Source organism: Tiliqua scincoides, chromosome 6 (assembly GCF_035046505.1).
Source record: "Tiliqua scincoides isolate rTilSci1 chromosome 6, rTilSci1.hap2, whole genome shotgun sequence".
In the NCBI taxonomy this organism is placed as follows: domain Eukaryota; kingdom Metazoa; phylum Chordata; class Lepidosauria; order Squamata; family Scincidae; genus Tiliqua; species Tiliqua scincoides.
This window is the reverse complement of record NC_089826.1, coordinates 23929915-23947369: the sequence shown is the minus strand read 5'-3', so window position 1 is coordinate 23947369 and position 17455 is coordinate 23929915. Positions and strand designations below refer to the sequence as shown.

Below are 17455 nucleotides of genomic sequence, written 5' to 3'. Positions count from 1 at the left end.
ATGGAGCCTAAAGCAAAATCAAAAAAGCTACGCAAGCCTCCTTTACACATTTAACTAAACATTCGTGCAGAGGGGAGAGAGAAGATTTGAGCTTGCTAGTCCCATCCATACTTCGTGTGCACATTTAAGAAATGGTGTGAAAGAGCCTATGCATGAACTAAGTGTTTGCACATAGGTTTAGTTGATGCAAATACAATTCTGCCTATTTAAAGATGGCTGCATGAACACAGCCTCTGCACATACTTTATGTGCAGGTATGCTTTTTAACACCTTCTCTTGAACACATTTATGGCATGAAGAGGAGGTGAGTGATTGCAGGTGGGAACAATTTTGCACTGTGTACCTGTGAAAGAAGCTACTGTGTCTGTAGCATCTGTGTTCATCTTAAGTGCCCAGTGAACAAGCTGAAAGAGAACCACTTCCTCCACTTTCCTCCAAGGGGACAACGCCACATCAAACAGGCTTGAGACCATCCTGTCCCTGCCTAGATCTGTATACACTTGGGAGACCTTGTTGGCATTTTAGTTGGGAGTTCTACACTAGAGGTGTTGGCCTGATCCCACTTCCCTCCCCTCCTCCCACACTAGGGCCTGCTTTCCACAGCTTCCCTGGGAGATGGTCCTATTGGTTTTCTTTCTCCCATCAGTCTAGGACCCATTTCAAGTTGACTCCCTCCACAACTGCCAGGGGAATGAAAAGGACTTGTGGGTACAGCAACACCTAGCCTAGTCATTGTTGTAGGGCTGCCCCTAGATTGGATGGCAGCTTTCTCCTACCCAGACAGGGGCTTTGTCTTCCTCCTTCCAGGTTCCCAGGACATGGCTCTTATTGCCTCTGTGGCCCCAGCTTTCCAACCTCCTCACCTTTTGCCCCTACTCCATAGCCTGCTTAATGGTTAGTACCGGCCCCCTGGCCCTGCACCTTGCCAACTAGCACCTGCTTCCTTTTCACATTCTCCTAGTACAGCTAGCACTCTCTTGGCTGAGCCACATTCCAGGCAGCATCATTTAGAGCATAATCCCATGGTGCCCAGTTCTGGCAGTACATCGCTGGTGCTGGGTTTTGTGAAAGTGCCGTAAAGCACTTCCTGCTGGCAATTTATGCATGCTGTCGGCACTGGGTCTCAGTACCAGGAGGACCCAGTGGCTTTGGGGGATGGGGAGGAGGCAGGGAGGGGTGGAACTGGGCAGGGGGAGGGTGAAGGAAGGGGAGGATTGGGCCCAGGAGGGGGTGGAGACAGTGGCAGACGCTGCTGCCAAATCCTAAGCTCCTTCCCTGACCGGTAAGCCCTACACTACGCTATTGTGCCTACAATAGCTGGCACAGCTCTGAGGAGACCCATTGGAGCCACAGCAGCAATTTCTTTTTAAATGGTACACCCCATTTCTAACCTTTAAAATAATGTGCCTTTTATGAAACTCCCAAAATGTTAACCCAAAGAGTTACGAAAGACCCTTACAGTGTTTTATGGTAAATATTAAACACAGAGAGAAAATTATGTTCTAATATGCTGTACTTTTTAACTGTACTTTTTTTGTTTCAGTCTTAATGCTAAAATACTCCTTTGGGACTCATAGTGCTTGAAATAATGCAGTGTTTGTAAGAGCTAGCCCAAGAAGCTCCATCAGTCTTCTTCCATTTAAAATGTCAACTTCTGTAATACCTTTGAATGTTTCTCTTTGATATGATTTCCTTTTTCTCTTAAGTCTTTGAAAATCTCGTGCTGTGAAAAATGAAAAGTAGCCTACGAATGTGGCAAAACTTCTGACTTCACTTTTAGCCTGGGATTGATCTCCACTAGCTGTATGTCAGGCAATCATACCTGGCCTGATCACACACAGCTATGGGCTTTCTTTTTGAAAAGACTGCCAAGTTCCTTTGCAATGTCTATTTCACAAGCCTAGAACTGGATGAATTTGAATTTACTGGCATGCACTTAGAATCTTCAGTATCATCTCACAGTAATGTTGTGGAACAAGGGAACATTTGTTTCTTTATACCTGTTGTGTATCTAAAATTCAACTCTGAAAGTGCTGAAGCGCATTTTCTGGGGGTATATGCAGGAAGTATATGAGAACAGCAGGCCACACTGGACTGTTTGTAACTCAACTGTTTATTGCTTCCAGCTCACTAGAAAAACCTCATGCTTGGATTGGTGAATAAAAAAGAAGTGCCCCTTCTCTGAGGTCTATGGCTAGTTACTAGTCAATCTAGACTTAGGACTGTCCAGAACTTGACAGTTTACATTTTCCTTTGTGTCATTTTAGGGTGAACCTGGAGCAGTGGGAGAGAGAGGAGCTCCTGGGCTTAAGGTTAGTGGAGAAAAATGCTGACTGTTTTTCTTTATTATGTATAGCAAATATTTGTGTATAGTGTACTTTATCATTCTTATCTCATTTAGGGTGCAATCCTGTCCTGCGCTGGAACAGGCAAGCCAAGAGGTTTGCGTTGTATCCAGCACAGGATTGTGGCCACAAGTAGCTTAGCCAGAGGCAAACATTTCCCCTTACCTCTGGGTAAGGGTTGCTGGCGCCTATGGGTCTCCTTGGACTTGCGCCACCTCTCCGTTCCCCCCAGAAAAGGGGGTTGGGATCTGGCATAACTGGCCCCCAGGGCCGCCCAGTGCCCACCCTCCTCCCACCCAGGAATGCCTCCCCTGCCTCCCCCCTGCCTATCTTTGCTGCTTGCGTTGCCCCAGCTGGACCGATGCAAGACGCAACAAGGAAGCCGCCATGGAGGCTGGTTTCAGCCTCTGTGTGTTGGTGCATCTTCGTGTGCCGACACAGCTTCCTCCTGAGGAGGCGCAAATGTGCCTTACGGCATGTTTGCGACCCTCGTGGGCTGGCGCAAGGCCCAAGCCCGGATCAGGATTGCGCTCTTATTCTCACAGCAATCCAAAAGAATTTTAACAGATTACCAATGCCATCTTCTGTGCTTCTTGGTAGAATAGGAATTTGAACCTTTTCCTCCAGAACTCACTCCCTGCACTCTGCCCGTTGTACTACTTTGCACAGTAATATCCTGTATTATGTAGTTGAGTGTAGTGTCTTACTTTGAAAACGATTACTGGAAAACTATTACTATTTGTGCATATTAACTGTCTTAGGCAAAGGAAGGGCCTTGTAACGCAATCATGTTTTTGCACCATAAATGCCCAGTATGAGTTCCCCTGAGATTCTGCAGTGGCAGGCATTTTCCTGAACTTTTCAAGCTTTCCTATTTTGTAGCTGAAGAAATGCACATGAAGAAATATTCTGTCTCCAGATAAAACATTCATTATGTTGGTTATTATAATGTGGGATGTGGTAGTATGACAGATCAGGGGACCTGTTAGCTTTTGCCATTTCACAACCATAGTGAGGCCTCCAGTGAATTCACTCTTGTATGAACTTTTGTTTCAGAGTTTTTAAGCAATCAAAAGTGTGATCTGGAAGTGGTTCACTTTCTTGAAATGCAAAAAAACAAGTGCTGGAATATTCAGCACTTATCTCAAAACAAAAAAGATACACAGCAGCGATATTACCCTGGTCCTTTCTTGAAACTTTCAGGTTTTAAAAATCCTTTTTTAAAATTCTTTGGGGAGCATCTCAATTACATAGGTGAACCAGAGCCCTTTTCAAAAGTGAACCACATGAAAATGAATAGTCATGGGTCTCAGGCAGAGTCTATCACCTTGATGCCCCTTCCCGTCTATGCACCTGCATGCAGGATCAGTTCAGATGTTGAAATGAATGCACATAAGTTGGGGCAGAGACTGCTACTATGATACTGTCATTAGCCTACATATGTGTGTGCTCCATGCGATTCGTGTCTGAAAGGCTTCCACAACAAGCCTGACTCTCTTCAGCAAAGTTATTCTTTTATTTATTATATGGGGATAAAAGTCACAGTCCAATCCTATCCATCACCTTTCCTTAGCTTGCTATGGAGGCACATGGTGCTTGCTATGGGGGAGGCAATCAGGAGGCCTGCAAGTGGTAAGAGAAATTTTTTCCTTACCTCTGCATAGCCCCCCCCCCCCCGATGGCCTGTGTGTCTCTTCAGACCCATGGCTATATAGCTGGCATAAGAAAAGTCAGGCATGGGGTGGACCAAAAAAATGGGGGATAGGATCCTGTATATGCACAACTGCCACCAGATCTACTCCCTCTCTCTCTGACACACCCGTCCTCCCCTGAAATGCACCATTACTCTCCCTCCCTGCTCCCTCCCTATCTCCACCACCAACATATCTTCTCCAGTGGTGGCTGGGCACTCTGGTGGCATGTGTCCAGTTGCCAGCCATTCGCACTGGTGGCCCCATTGCACGTGTCCTCACTGCAGTTCCAACAGAGAGGGCCTTCTACTGATGCAATGCTGGTTCTCTCAGCAGAATGTCAGGATTGGGCCCTGAGTCTAGCAGGACCATCATGCAGTGACAAAAATGCAATTGTTGCACAGTTTGATCAAGCAAAATGGCCCAAACATCTCAACATTCAATTAAAATAAAAAGAACCTTCTATTTCCAGTGTGTAATTTTAGTTGCCATTAATGGCATTCCTTCGGCTTGTCTGATTGCATCGACTGTGCCAGAACTTCTCAGGATACATGTCTGCCTCTCAACAGAATTTGCTGGTTACACTGCTAGTGATAGCTAATTAGGAAAAGGGGGGAAATTACTGGCTTGCTCTTTGTTCATCAGGGCAGAACATATGCCTTTGTGGAACAGACATTTCTCACTTTAGAATCTAAATGATGACACTTAATGCTTAATTAGTTTCCACAGCAATATATTTTAGAATTGTGGAGGAATCAATAGCCATTAAATGGGATTGGAGTGGGCTACAGCAGTTAAGCTTACAAAGATGAGCTGTCAGGGTCAGGATCAGTGAATGAAAGAATGATTGCCAAGGCGCTAGTTTGTCAAGTAGCCAGTAATTTAAAGAGCAGCAAGTTTTAAACTTTTTTCTAATGGATTCTGAAAATACTTTGCTGTTGGCCAGTTTATGAAAACTTGAAAGGAAGCTAAATTGTTTAATCTGTCGACCTCCCACTCACTGAAGTTTATCAATTACCATTCAAATGTTCTCACCCATGCTGCATCATCTCGCCCTTTTCCTGTTGTTCCTATCAGTCAGTCAGAAATTATATGGCCAAGCCACTACCATACTGATATTAGAAATGCAGTTGGTTGAAAGCTCATGCCAGTAAACTAATAATTGTCTACAACAGCTAAATAAAATATGTTTGATGGAGTCTTTTAGATACATGGATCTTATAGTTAGAATTCTTTGCAGTTTTTTTACTTCAGAAGCATTAATGATCTCCAGTTGGGTTTTGTCTTTTCTTTAAATTAGGGTGATCCTGGACAGCGGGGAGAAAAGGTGAGTACTTTAAAATCTGTTTGAGATTGTTATGAACCAATTTTTAAACCTTCCTTATATAGTTCAGAGTAAGGTGGTATCCAAAGCAGTTGTGTTTATTTGTGAAATTTGGTCAGAACTTTTTTTTTTTTTTTTAATTTTGCAACGTTTTTAGTCTTCATTGTTACAAAAATACACTGGAAAATGCCCTGGTGAAAAGACTGCAGGTTTAAAAAGAAGAAGGAAAAAGAAATAGGTCCTGCAGGTCCTGCATATATATGGCATATATATCTTAAAAGCCCAATTTTTCCGTCACTGCCTGATAGCAGCACGGCTCCTGCTACAGCGATGACTGCCATAAAGCAGTCAGAGCCTGTCACAAAAGGTACTCCAACAGTGGTGGAGTTGAAATTCTCTTTCCCTGCTGAAGCATCCTGATCCACCACCCCACCACGGAATGCAGGATTGCCGCGGCATCACTGCAATGGTGGTGGTGGGGAGAATAAGATTGGGCTACTAGACTACAATCGAATGCATGTTTAGAGCACAGTCCTAAAATCACACTGAGCTGGCACAGGCCCTCTGTGCCAGCTCCCAAGTCTCGCAAATATGCTGTAAAGCACATTTGCACCAGCTCTGGAGCAGGTCACACTGGCACAAGGATGTGCACCAGCTTACAGGTGCCAGATCCCTTCCCTGCGCTGGCTGATGCAGATACGTTTGCACTGGGCAGCACAAGGGGTGGGAGGCGGTAATGAGTGGGGAGTTTCCAGGAGTGGGGAGGAAACATTTTTGGGTGGGGGCTAAGACTGACAGCAGCAGTGCACACCATATCCAAACCCCTGTCCTCAACCAGGTAGCCCTACATGGGCTGCTCAGATTTGCACCAGCTAAACTGAACAGATTGAAGATAAGTGGTTTGTCCTGTTGTTTTGCTAATCGCTTTGAGGAATCCATGTCCAGAATCTCAGTATAGTCCTGAGTTTACAGGAAAGCATTAAATTGCACACGATTGGTAATATGCTGTTGTGTGTGTCTGATTATGAATGTCAGTAGAAGTGACTGATGTTCCTTGCAAATATGCATCATTTGGCCCTAAAAGTGTAGCATCTTTAAAAATGTCACAATGTCAAATTTCAAATAATTATATGTAAATCAGTAAGTTGCAACATTTTTAGTTGCGTTAGTTGAATTAGTTGCTAGATTGATACATCAACCACTCTACAATGTAACATTCTAATAAATAAATTTTATGGCCTTGGTCAAGAGGGATGTGATACATATTTGCAGCGCTCAGTTTTACTGGCATTTATAATCTGTTTCATAAAGATTTTATAATATCTCTTATTCCTGTTGCTGAGATGGAAATTAACTAGCTAGTCCTGGAAAACTATGAGTCAACTTGTCCTAAACCCTTGGGGCTAAGGTGCTTGGGAAATTGCTCTCAAATAAAAAGACATGTTCTGGATAAGATTGTGTAGAGACTGAGAGCCCAATCCTGAGCTCGGCGCTCCAGCTTTCCGCCGGAGCGCACTGTCACAAATGTGCCACAAGGCACATCTGCGAGGCTTACTGCCGGGCCAGCAACCGTGCTAGCCCAGCACTGGCCGGCACTGGGCTAGCGCCGGGCAGGCGCCTGTCCTCCACTGCTCCGTGGTCTCATGGACTGCCAAGCTGCAGCATGGTAAGCAGGGGCAGGGAGAAGGCATTCTGGGGAGGGGGAGGCAGTCGGAGGGCGGGGAGGAGGCGTGACGGGAAGGCAGAGAGAGGGCGGGCGGGAGGCGTGCTGGAGGAGGGAGGGAGGCAGGTCCCATAGAGCTCTGCTCCGCTGAATCCAAGGTGTTCGTGTGGGGCGCGGCGCCCTACACGAATACCTTTACCTTACTGCCAATCTTTTGGTAAAGTGAGTAGCCCTATTGCAGGGCTGTTTCCTTTACCTGGGACAAGGGGACAAAAGTCCTCTTCTTTCGAGGTGCTGCCTGCAGAAGGCTGAGGTTTGCAGGATGCACCAGGAGCCGTTCTCAGTGCCGCTGCAGCTGTGCGCCCCGGGCAGCTCAGGGTTGGGCTGTAAGGGCCCAGTCCTAACCAATTTTCCAGTGCCAGTGCTGCTGTGTCAATGGGGTATGCACTGCTTCCTGTATTGGGGAGGCAGTCAAAGAGATCTCCTCAAGATATGGAAACATTTGTTCCCTTACCTCGGGGCTACATTGTGGCTACACCAATGCTGGAAAGTTGTGTAGCTAAACACAATAGCTTTCCAGCAAAATTGTACAAATTTATTGCTTTTCTAAATGATATCTCTTCTGTTCTGCAATCTACTTTTATTACAAAGTTTTTGGGATGAATTTGATTATGGTACGAGTGCAATGTATAGCAATGAGTTTAAAAAAAACAAAAACTGATTGTAAGCCTTTATCCACATACTCTTGTTTTGCTTGTTTTTTTAGGTTTCTGTTTTCCATTGTTTTCCCCCTTTTTATATTCTTGGACCCAGTGTTATAACTTCCTTTCAATGTAATTGAAGTACAAATACTTGATTCGCTACCATCCTAGTATGGATTTTTAGTTTGAGGTGCTTCTGAATTAGGACACACTATAAATAATGAGTTCCTTATTTTATTTTAGGGTGATATTGGAGAAAGTGGACCAAAAGGTGATGCAGGAGAAAAGGTAAAGTTTATGCTGAAAACTGATTGAAAGGTATCTTCATTATAGTAGAACAGCTTAGAAAAGTCAGCTCAGAATGAGTGCTGTGTGCAAAGAATAATGTTTTTTTTATTTTTCATTTTTATGTGGAAAAAAATACATTTAAGAACACAGTAGAAATACAAGCAGAACAATTGCAAACAGAGATTGAGATGTATAGTATCTGTTTTCAAAACCATTACAAGGAGAAACTAATGGCCCAATCCTAATTAAGTGGTGCACTGATGTAACATTTGTTCCATTGCAAAAAACCCTGCTGAAGCAGGTAAGTCTGACATGGGGGCAGGGAGGAGGTAGAAAAAGATACATGATCCATTCTGCTATTTTATTAACAGATAATCTATTAATAAGATAAATATATAATCAATCTATTAATTATCTATTAATTAATTATTACTCTATTATCTATTATTTATCTATGCTGGCATAGATAGAAAGACGTGGAAGCATGATGCAATCTACCTCCTATTGCTGTTTTGTACAGCATTTCTGTAGTAATGTCAAACATTAAAAATTCCTCTATTATGGGCCCAATCCTATCCAGTGTTGGAGTGCTGATGCTGATGGGTTGTACGCTGCATCCTGTGTTGGAATGGCAGTCATGGAGGCCTCCTCAGGGTCACTTGTTCCCTTATCTCAGGCTGCATTGAATAGGACTGGACCCTTAGATGCAGTATAAAATACTAGAGAAGAACTTCCTCTATTTGCATTTTTCTCTTCACTTGTTTCTTTTGATGAATACTGTCTGCTCATTTGTGGACTCACTATCATGGAACTTGGCATGTCATCTATAAAATATTTCATAATTATGTCTACTAGAGCTGCCAACTCTCCAGTTAATTCTTGCATATGATTATTGTTTTCTCTTGGATTTTACTATCAGGGTGACCCAGGGTCTTCTGCTGCTGGTATTAAGGTAATGTGCATGTCGAACCTTCCTTGCAATAGCTTTGCCGCTCAAAGCAAAAATTAACTGTCTTTTTCTGCTTCCTCTTTACTTTGATGCCATTTCCATCCCCATTTTCTCATATTATGTTTTATAATTTGTTTTAGGGAGAACCTGGAGAATCAGGTCGACCAGGACAAAAGGTAACCAAGTAATTGGCTCTCATGGTGTTTTTGTCACAGTGTTCATTAGTACAGTATATACAAAGCTTCCTTCTATATCATAATTGATAGTTTTCTATCAAATAAGGCAGAAAAACATTTTAATAAATACCTCATTTATAAATCTGTTTATGATTATTTGAGTTCTGAAACCTATATTCTTGTTCTGTTACAATAAGGGAAATCAAATATGGGAAACATTTTTACGGTAAGAACAGACTAAAAAAAATAAGCAATCTTAAAATATCTCCTTTATAATCTTTCACAGTTGATTTCAACCTTCTTTATTAGATTGTGAAGGAACTAAATATATTACACACCTTATCAGAAAATGCTCTAGAAATATAAATATTTGGGCATTTATAATGAATTTCCATGTATTACATATTTCACAGCTCAGTTTTAACCCACGCTGGAAAGGGGAGGTGGGCTGGCCTGCCCTGTATCCAGCACGGGGTTGGGGCTGGTTGCAGCTTCGAGCCTTGCACCTGTGTCCTTCCTCGAATGGTGGCGCAAATGTGCTTGATACAGGGTTATAGCTAGGTCACACTTATTCAATCAGCAGCAGTTAATGAGTTACTGTCAAAACCCTGTAGTGCAGTGGTTCTCATACATTTAGCACCGGGACCCACTGGGACAGAATGAGAATCTGTTGGGACCCACCAAAAGTGACATCATCAAGCAGGAAAAATTTTCACCATCCTAGGCTGCAATCCTATCCACACTTACCCAGGAGTAAGTTCCCTTTACTATCATTGTTAAAATAATACACATAGTAGTTTGTTAAAAGTACAGGTCTATAACATTTCCCCAAATGCAGTCACGTATCATGGTAGCATCATGTTTAATATATTAAAAATAAAATATTGAAATGAATGGGGACCCACCTGAAATTGTCTCATGACCCAGCTAGTGAGTCCCAAACCACAGTTTGAGAAACACTGCTGTAGTGGGTTCTATTTCCCCCAAACCCCTCCTCCCTTAGTAAGGGCACCTACCCTGGAGGACGCAGCAAGCAACTGTCAGTTCCCCATTCAAGCATTCCCACCTTAACTCAAAGCTGGGAATCATCGTGTTGACGATCACTGCTTCTCAACACCAGTCCCCAGATGGATGAATTGCACTGTCTCCCCCAAGCTGAAAAGTCTTTGAGGTTGACTTTGCAATCCAAACCAGATGGATTACCAGCCAGCATCTGTGAGCCAGACAGCCTTGGCTTCTCCACTGATTCTAAGCTTACCTAAGGTTATACATCAAAAATACTCTTTGGTTCTCACTACATCTGCCATTTGCGACTGACCTGGCTAAGAAAAACCACTACACTAACAGCAGTCTGCTATATGTGAAGAAACCGCTCACCAAATGGTAATCAGACGTACAGCAAAAGATTCATACCTGGCTCAACATGACAACTAGACTGTTCATTGCCTCAGACTGTTCATTAGGCAGATGTGTGGGGGTTGAAGACAACTTGATGTACACTAACCTAAAGGAAGGCATGCTAACAGCTGCCTTAGACTTTTCCCCTTTCAACAAAGCAGCCAAGAGTATGCTTGCACCTTAGGATTGTTGTTGTTGTTCAGTTGTTAAGTCGTGTCTGACTCTTCGTGACCCCATAAACCACAGCACGCCAGGCCTCCCTGTCTACCACTCACTTCCGGAGTGTGTCCATATTCATGTTCTTTGCCTCCGTGACACTATCTAGCCATCTCATCCTCTGCCATCCCCTTCTCCTTTTGCCTTCAGTTTTTCCCAGCATCAGGATCTTTTCTAAAGAGTCCTCCCTTCTCATGAGATTACCAAAGTATGTAAGCTTCAGCATCTTCACCTTCCAATGAACAGTCAGGGTTGATTTCCTGTAGAACTGACAGATTTGATCTCCTTGCAGTCCAGGGGACTCTCAAAACTCTTCTCTAACACCATTACTCGAAATCATCTATTCTTTGGTGCTCAGCCCTCTTTATGGTCCAGCTCTCACAGCCATACATTACTACTGGGAAAACCATAGCTTTGACTATGTGGACCTTTGTCAACAAGGTGATGTCTCGGCTTTTCACTAAGTTGTTTAGGCTTACCATAGCTTTCCTCCCAAGAAGTAAGCATCCTTTAATTTACGGCTGCAGTCTCTGTCTGAGGTGATCCTTGGAGCCCAAGAAGATAAACTCTATCACAACTTCCATTTCTTCCCCTTCTATTTGCCATGAGGTGACGGGACAGGATAACATGATCTTAGTTTTTTTAATGTTAAGTTTCAAGCCACATCTTGCACTTTCCTCCTTCACCTGCATAAAAAAATTCTTTAGATCCTCCTCACTTTCTACCATTAGAGTTGTATCATCTGCATATCTGAGGTTATTGACTGTGCAGGATAGACTGGGCAAGATTTTGGTCTAGAGCAGGGGTGCTCACACTTTTTTGGCTCGAGAGCTACTTTGAAACCCAGCAAGGCCCAGAAATCTACCAGAGTTTTTTTTAAATCCCATTATAGTCAGTGGGGCTTACTCCTGTGTAAATGTGGACAGAATTTCAACCTCAGAGCCCAACCCTATGGTGTCTACTCAGAAGTAAGTCCCATGCTAGTCAATGGGGACTACTCTCCGGTAAGTGTGGATAGGAGCTTTAGAGCAGGGGTGCTCAAACTTTCAACTTTAGGGATCCTAGACTTTTAAAATTGTGTAGGAGAGAATTTCAGCAGGTGCAGCTTGTCATCTGTGGGATGACAAGTTGCACCTGCTGAAATTCTCTCTTCTATACACTTGTTAAAGGTCCAGCATCCCTAAAGTTGAAAGTTTGAGCACCCCTGCTTTAGAGCCCAATCTTTTGCATGTCCCCTCAGAAGCAAGCTCCATGCTAGTCAATGGGGCTTACTCCCGGGTAAGTGTGGAGAGGATTGCAGCTTGTGTGCCCAAGCCTAAGCCTGTCTCCTCAGAAGTAAGTCCCATGCTAGTCAATGGGGCTTACTCCCGGGTAAGTGAGGAGAGGACCGCAGCCTTGGGCACCTGCATCTCTCAAATGCTGCTGAACTTCCCCAGCCAGAGGCTGCCACCACCCTGCATCAGCGGCACTTCTGAGTGGCCGCAAGCAACTCCTCCAGACAGTCCAGGGCTGCTCCCGAGCCCTTCTGGAGACACTCCTCAGGTTCTCCAAGGCACAACCGAAGTTCTGCTCTGAGCCTTCCCTGCAAAGTCAAGCCCAACCCTTGTTTAGCTCCACTACAGTTACCTGGGTGTAAGAACCATTGACTATAATGGGACTTACTTCTGAGTAGACAGGCATAGGATTGATCCTATGCACATTTACCTGGGAGTAAGCACCATTGCCTATAATGGAATTTAATTCAGGGTAGAACAAGCATAGGACTGTGTTGTAGGGCTGCAATCCTATCCATACTTTCCTGGGAGCAAGTCCCGTTGATTATAATGAGATGTACTTCTGAGTAGACATGCATGGGATTGGGCTCCAAAGCCCATTTTGTCAGATGCATAAAGTGTCTGCATTTAGCAAACAGATGCACAGTTAATAAAAAAGCGATTAACAGTACAGTTTTCTGCATGTTTACTCAGAAGTAAATCTGTGTTCAAAGGATTCACCTCCAGGGAAGTGTGAAGTGATGGTTCAAAACAACCTCGCAGTTCCATTGGGACTGAATTGAATATATGGCTCAGTTTTAGTTCCACGAAGCCAGAGCCCCATCCTATGCATGTCTACTCAGAAGTAAGCCCCGTTAGAGCCAGTGGGGCTTCCTCCCAGGAAAGTGTGGACAAGCTTGCAGCCTCAGAGCCCCATCCTAGGCATGTCTACTCAGAAGAAAGCCCCATTAGAGCCAATAGGGCTTACTCCCGTGTAAGTGGCTAGCACTGCAGCCCCAGCCAGGCTCCTTCCCACACGTACCTCGTGTTATCGGTGAAGAAGCGCCCCTGAAGCTGAGCCATCGCAAGAGCCCGAGCTGGTGATGCGAAGGGCAGAAATCTGCAGCCTGCCTGCTGCCCCTGAAGCAACCTCACCGCTCCCACATGGCCCGGTTGGGAGAGGTCTAGCTAGAGCTCCGCAATCGATTAGTGAGGGCTGTCCTGCAAAGTCAAGCCCAGCCCTTTAGCAGCTAAAGGCAAAATGAGTCAATCGCGGAGCCCTTAGTCTATAGACTAGAGCTCCGTGATCGACTCATTTTGCCTCGCGATCGACCGGTAGATCGGGATCGACGTGTTGAGCACCCCTGGTCTAGAGCTATTACAATTGAGAGAGGCTGAGAAAAGGTATTGTCCCTTCCCCCCTTGGCCAATGTACTATTGCTCTCTCACCACTGTCTTGAGGCAGGAGTGTCTTTGCCCAGTCTATCCTGCATAGAAAGAAAGAAATCCATATTATTTTAAAAATGAAATGTTGCTCCAGTTCTGTATAGGACAGACTATCAATTAGCTTAAGTGAGGGTTTTATAGTGATGTCTAACATATCCTGAGAACCACTCTGAAACCACTAAATCTATTTCATTTATGGCCTACTGTAAATGCTGTTTGAACTCAAAACTGAAAGTGAAAGTGAATTTATATACTTGCCACTTGCTTCTTCAGTTTCAGTACACCTCATTCATTAATATAACACCTTCAAATTTAGAGGCTAGATAAATTTTGGTGGGTGAAATTGCTGTAACGGGATTCATCCATCAGAATCTGCTACTGTGTAACTTCTAGTCCATTAATTTCAAGGGTGCTTACTTGAAACTTGGTAGTGATTATGCAATGACAGTACGATGAATTGCCACCATTGTTTAAAAAATTGGTTAAGGCCACTTTCATAAGTGTTGCTTAAATGCATGTTTTCATTTTCCACATCTATAAATTATATGAAATGGATATGTTCACAACCAGACCAAAAGGTATTTTTAGCATCATATAGCAAGTAGTCTGGAATAACTGACTGGATCCATAAGCACACCTTATTTGTAGGGCTGGCCCACATCAAGAGATAGAGGAAGCACCGTGCCTCATCCTCCACCCCAAAGATCCTCTTCTCAGGCAGAGCCTGGGAGAGAGTGGAAAAGGAAGTCTTTGTCTTCTGCTTTTCTCTCCAGGCTCTGCCTGCCCATGCTGTTTGAAAGAGAGAGCTAGGAAGACAATCAGGAGGGGGAACAGAGGACAAGGAGGTGGAAGCGATGTTGGTGACTGGAGGCAGTGGTGGTAAGGAGTCAGAGGAGGGGGAGTCATTTCTGGCTGCATCGGAAGGTCCTTGAGCCCCTCTAGTTGCTGAGTCAAATCCTCAGGTGTTGAACCTTTGGATAAGGAGGACCCACTGTATATACTAAAGCAAACAAAATCTGGTAAAAAAATTACTCTAGTGATAAAATATGTCAAGTTTATTGATAAAAAGCTTCATCACTGAAAAACTATGGGTGATAGAAAAATTCTGATTGCATATTTGAATTCAGCATGAAAAATTACATTAGAAACACCTTTCTTGTTCCATGTGCCAAAAAGTGTGTTGACCAATGGCCCCCAGCTTACCCCCCTCAGTGGTTTCCTTTTCTCCTTGCTCTACTGCTCTGTGTCTTGAAATAAAGCAAGAAAGCAGATTTAGAACAAGGACTCTGGGAGAAGAGGAAGGGGATAGTATTTGGTTTCTTGTTCCAGTCCTGATCTGCAGCTCAAATCATAGAGTGGTGGCAGAGGAGGAGGTACAGGGGCAAGTGGGGGCTAGGTGAGGTAACTGTGAATACTGATAGCCATATGATGGTGTCTGTGCCCATCTGCCACCTGATGCAGCCTGTCTCATTTCATCTCATGGTTGGGCCATGAGGCCTGGGCCATGAGGCTCATGGTTGGGCCATGAGGCTTGTATGTTTCCCAGCTGTCCATACAATAGTGGTAAACAATTAGTGAAAATCGATCTTGTCGGGTTAGGGAGATCCTGTACAAAAGCCCAAGGCATCCCTCAGTGAAAGTATCCTAGAAGAGATTATAATCTGACCGGTCTGATAGAATATGTTATTTTCTGACTTCTAAACATGCTCTAATATTCTCCTATAATCCTATATCACTTTCTAGGGTGAGCCTGGGCTGCCTGGACTGCCTGGACTACCTGGGATTAAGGTAAATGTAATGATAGTATCTGCATAGTGATTTTATATCTGATATATCTGTGCATATATATGTGAATTGGCAAACTCATTTAATATCCTAGAAACATAATGCTTTTAAAAAAATCAGATAATGTAGAACAGCAGAATAAAGGGGGAACTGTACAAGTGGGGCAGAATAAAGGGGCAAGTGGGGGTGAGGTGAGGTGGCTGTGGAGGTCATGATAGCACCCATAACTGAATGAATGAATGAATACAGAATAGATACTCCAATCTATACATTTTTGTGAAAAAGGTGGTTTGTGGAAAGGTAATAAAATCTTATTAAAATCAGGTACAGTAGGTCAAAGATAAATGAAAATCTGAGGTTAATTCATTATTTTGTTAATGTTACTATTATTTTTACCATATTATTTTAAGAGCTGAATGAGTAAATATCTGAAAAGTCGAGAAATATCTTTTTGTTCATTAGCTGTATCCAGCAAAAACATTCTTAATCTTTTGATATCATGGCAATACATATGGTTCTTACTTATGCCTCCCCCCCCCCAAGCAATCCCCCAAGTTGCCAGCCACTCATTAAAAAAAACCCGCTGCTTGGAAATACAGTTTTGCTTGAAAAACTGGGTTGGAAATGGGTGTCTGAATGTATTCCACCATTTAATTCAAGAAACAAGCAGAATACGCAAACATTGGCTCATCTCTCTGCAATCCCAAAGTGCCCTTTACAGAATTTTCAGTGTAGTTTGATACAAAGCAACATGCTTTTGGCTTTGACTTACAATATGGTGTGTTGCATATATACACACTGATTACTATAAAAATCTGGAAAAGAAGCATCATTTCTCCCTCTCTTGAAAAGCAAAGCATGAACTGCCTCATAATAGCAGCCAACACTCCAGCATCGTACAAGCCAAGGCACAAATGGGACAAAATGTTAGGCTGTGCAAGTTCCAGAAGAGTTGGATGGATATATAGGGTGGGAAATGAAATGGCCTTGGTCATCTAACCAAATCCTAACCAATTTTCCAGCACTGGCATAGCGGTGCCAATGGAACATGTACTGCATCCTGCAGTTGGGTGGCACTCACGGCGGTCTCCACAAGGTAAGGGAATGTTTGTTCCCTTATCTTGGAGCTGCATTGCCTTTATGTCGGTGCTGGAAAGTAGGTTAGGATTGCACCCTTATTGGATTATCTTTGCATGGAGCTAGATGGGAAAGTGCATCTTTGTTGAGTCTACTGGACCACTCAGTCACTTTCAGTCACATTGACCATCTCAGACCCCATGACTCTTTGGTTAGGGGGAACATTGTGATGCAGTGGCTACAGCCATTCCTGCAGGGTATATTTCAGAAGGTGGTGCTGGGGGACTCCTGCTCAACACCATGGCCTTTGGCTTATGATATCCCATAGAGTTCTGTTCTTCCCCCGTGTTGTTGAACATCACGTGGAACCATTTGGAGAGATTATCTAGTGCTGTGTTGTGAGATACCATTAGTATGCTGATTTACAGCCCAGTCCTATCCAATTTTCCAGCACCAGTGCAGCCATGCCAACAGGGTGTGTGCTCCATCTTGCAGTGGTGGGGCAGTCATGGTGGCCTCCTCAAGGTAAGGGAACATTTGTTCCCTTATCTTGGGACTGCATTGCGACTGCACTAGTGCTAGAAAATTGGATAGGACTGGGCATTTAGTTCTTTATCGGGATACTTTTATCCTATCCGAAGGGGCCATCACAGCAACTTACATAATATTCAATCAACAAACTCATTATTTTAAAAAAACAACCTTAAATAATAAAGACAGAACAATTCAAATTAATACACCCATGAGTCTCAGCAGCGGCATAGCTGGAAGGTGTGTTGCCCCAGGGCACACCTTCCAGGGCCGCCCCCCAACCTGGGCCACCCCCGCACACCCTCCAGACACAATCGAAACTGTGCTCCAGTTGTGTCTGGAGAGTGTCTGGAAGGCCTTAGAATGCCATTTCCAGTTTTTCAGCAAAACTGGAAATGACGTTTTAAGGCCTTAGAAAGCCTTCTGAGGCCTGGGGAAGTGGCCTCCTCAGGACATCCTCCGAACACAACTGGAGCATAGCTCCTGTTGTGTTTAAAGGGGACATGAGGCAAGCAAGAGGGGCAGGGTCCCAGCAGCTTCGGCAGGGGCTTGCCTAGAGGAGTACCACCCAGGGTCCTGTGACCCCTATCAGCTGTGTTACTGACTCCAAGT

The 17455-nt window shown here is 43.9% G+C and overlaps 1 protein-coding gene across 1 annotated transcript in view; it reads left to right on the top strand.

Moving 5' to 3' along the window:
- COL25A1 (collagen type XXV alpha 1 chain) overlaps positions 1–17455 on the top strand; it is a 425608-nt gene that overhangs the window by 322248 nt on the left and 85905 nt on the right. The window contains exons 13-19 of the mRNA XM_066632336.1: positions 1134–1142; positions 2268–2312; positions 5337–5363; positions 7968–8012; positions 8932–8964; positions 9102–9137; positions 15194–15238. Coding sequence (XP_066488433.1) covers positions 1134–1142; positions 2268–2312; positions 5337–5363; positions 7968–8012; positions 8932–8964; positions 9102–9137; positions 15194–15238 — 240 coding nt within the window. The remainder of the gene's footprint in view (positions 1–1133; positions 1143–2267; positions 2313–5336; positions 5364–7967; positions 8013–8931; positions 8965–9101; positions 9138–15193; positions 15239–17455) is intronic.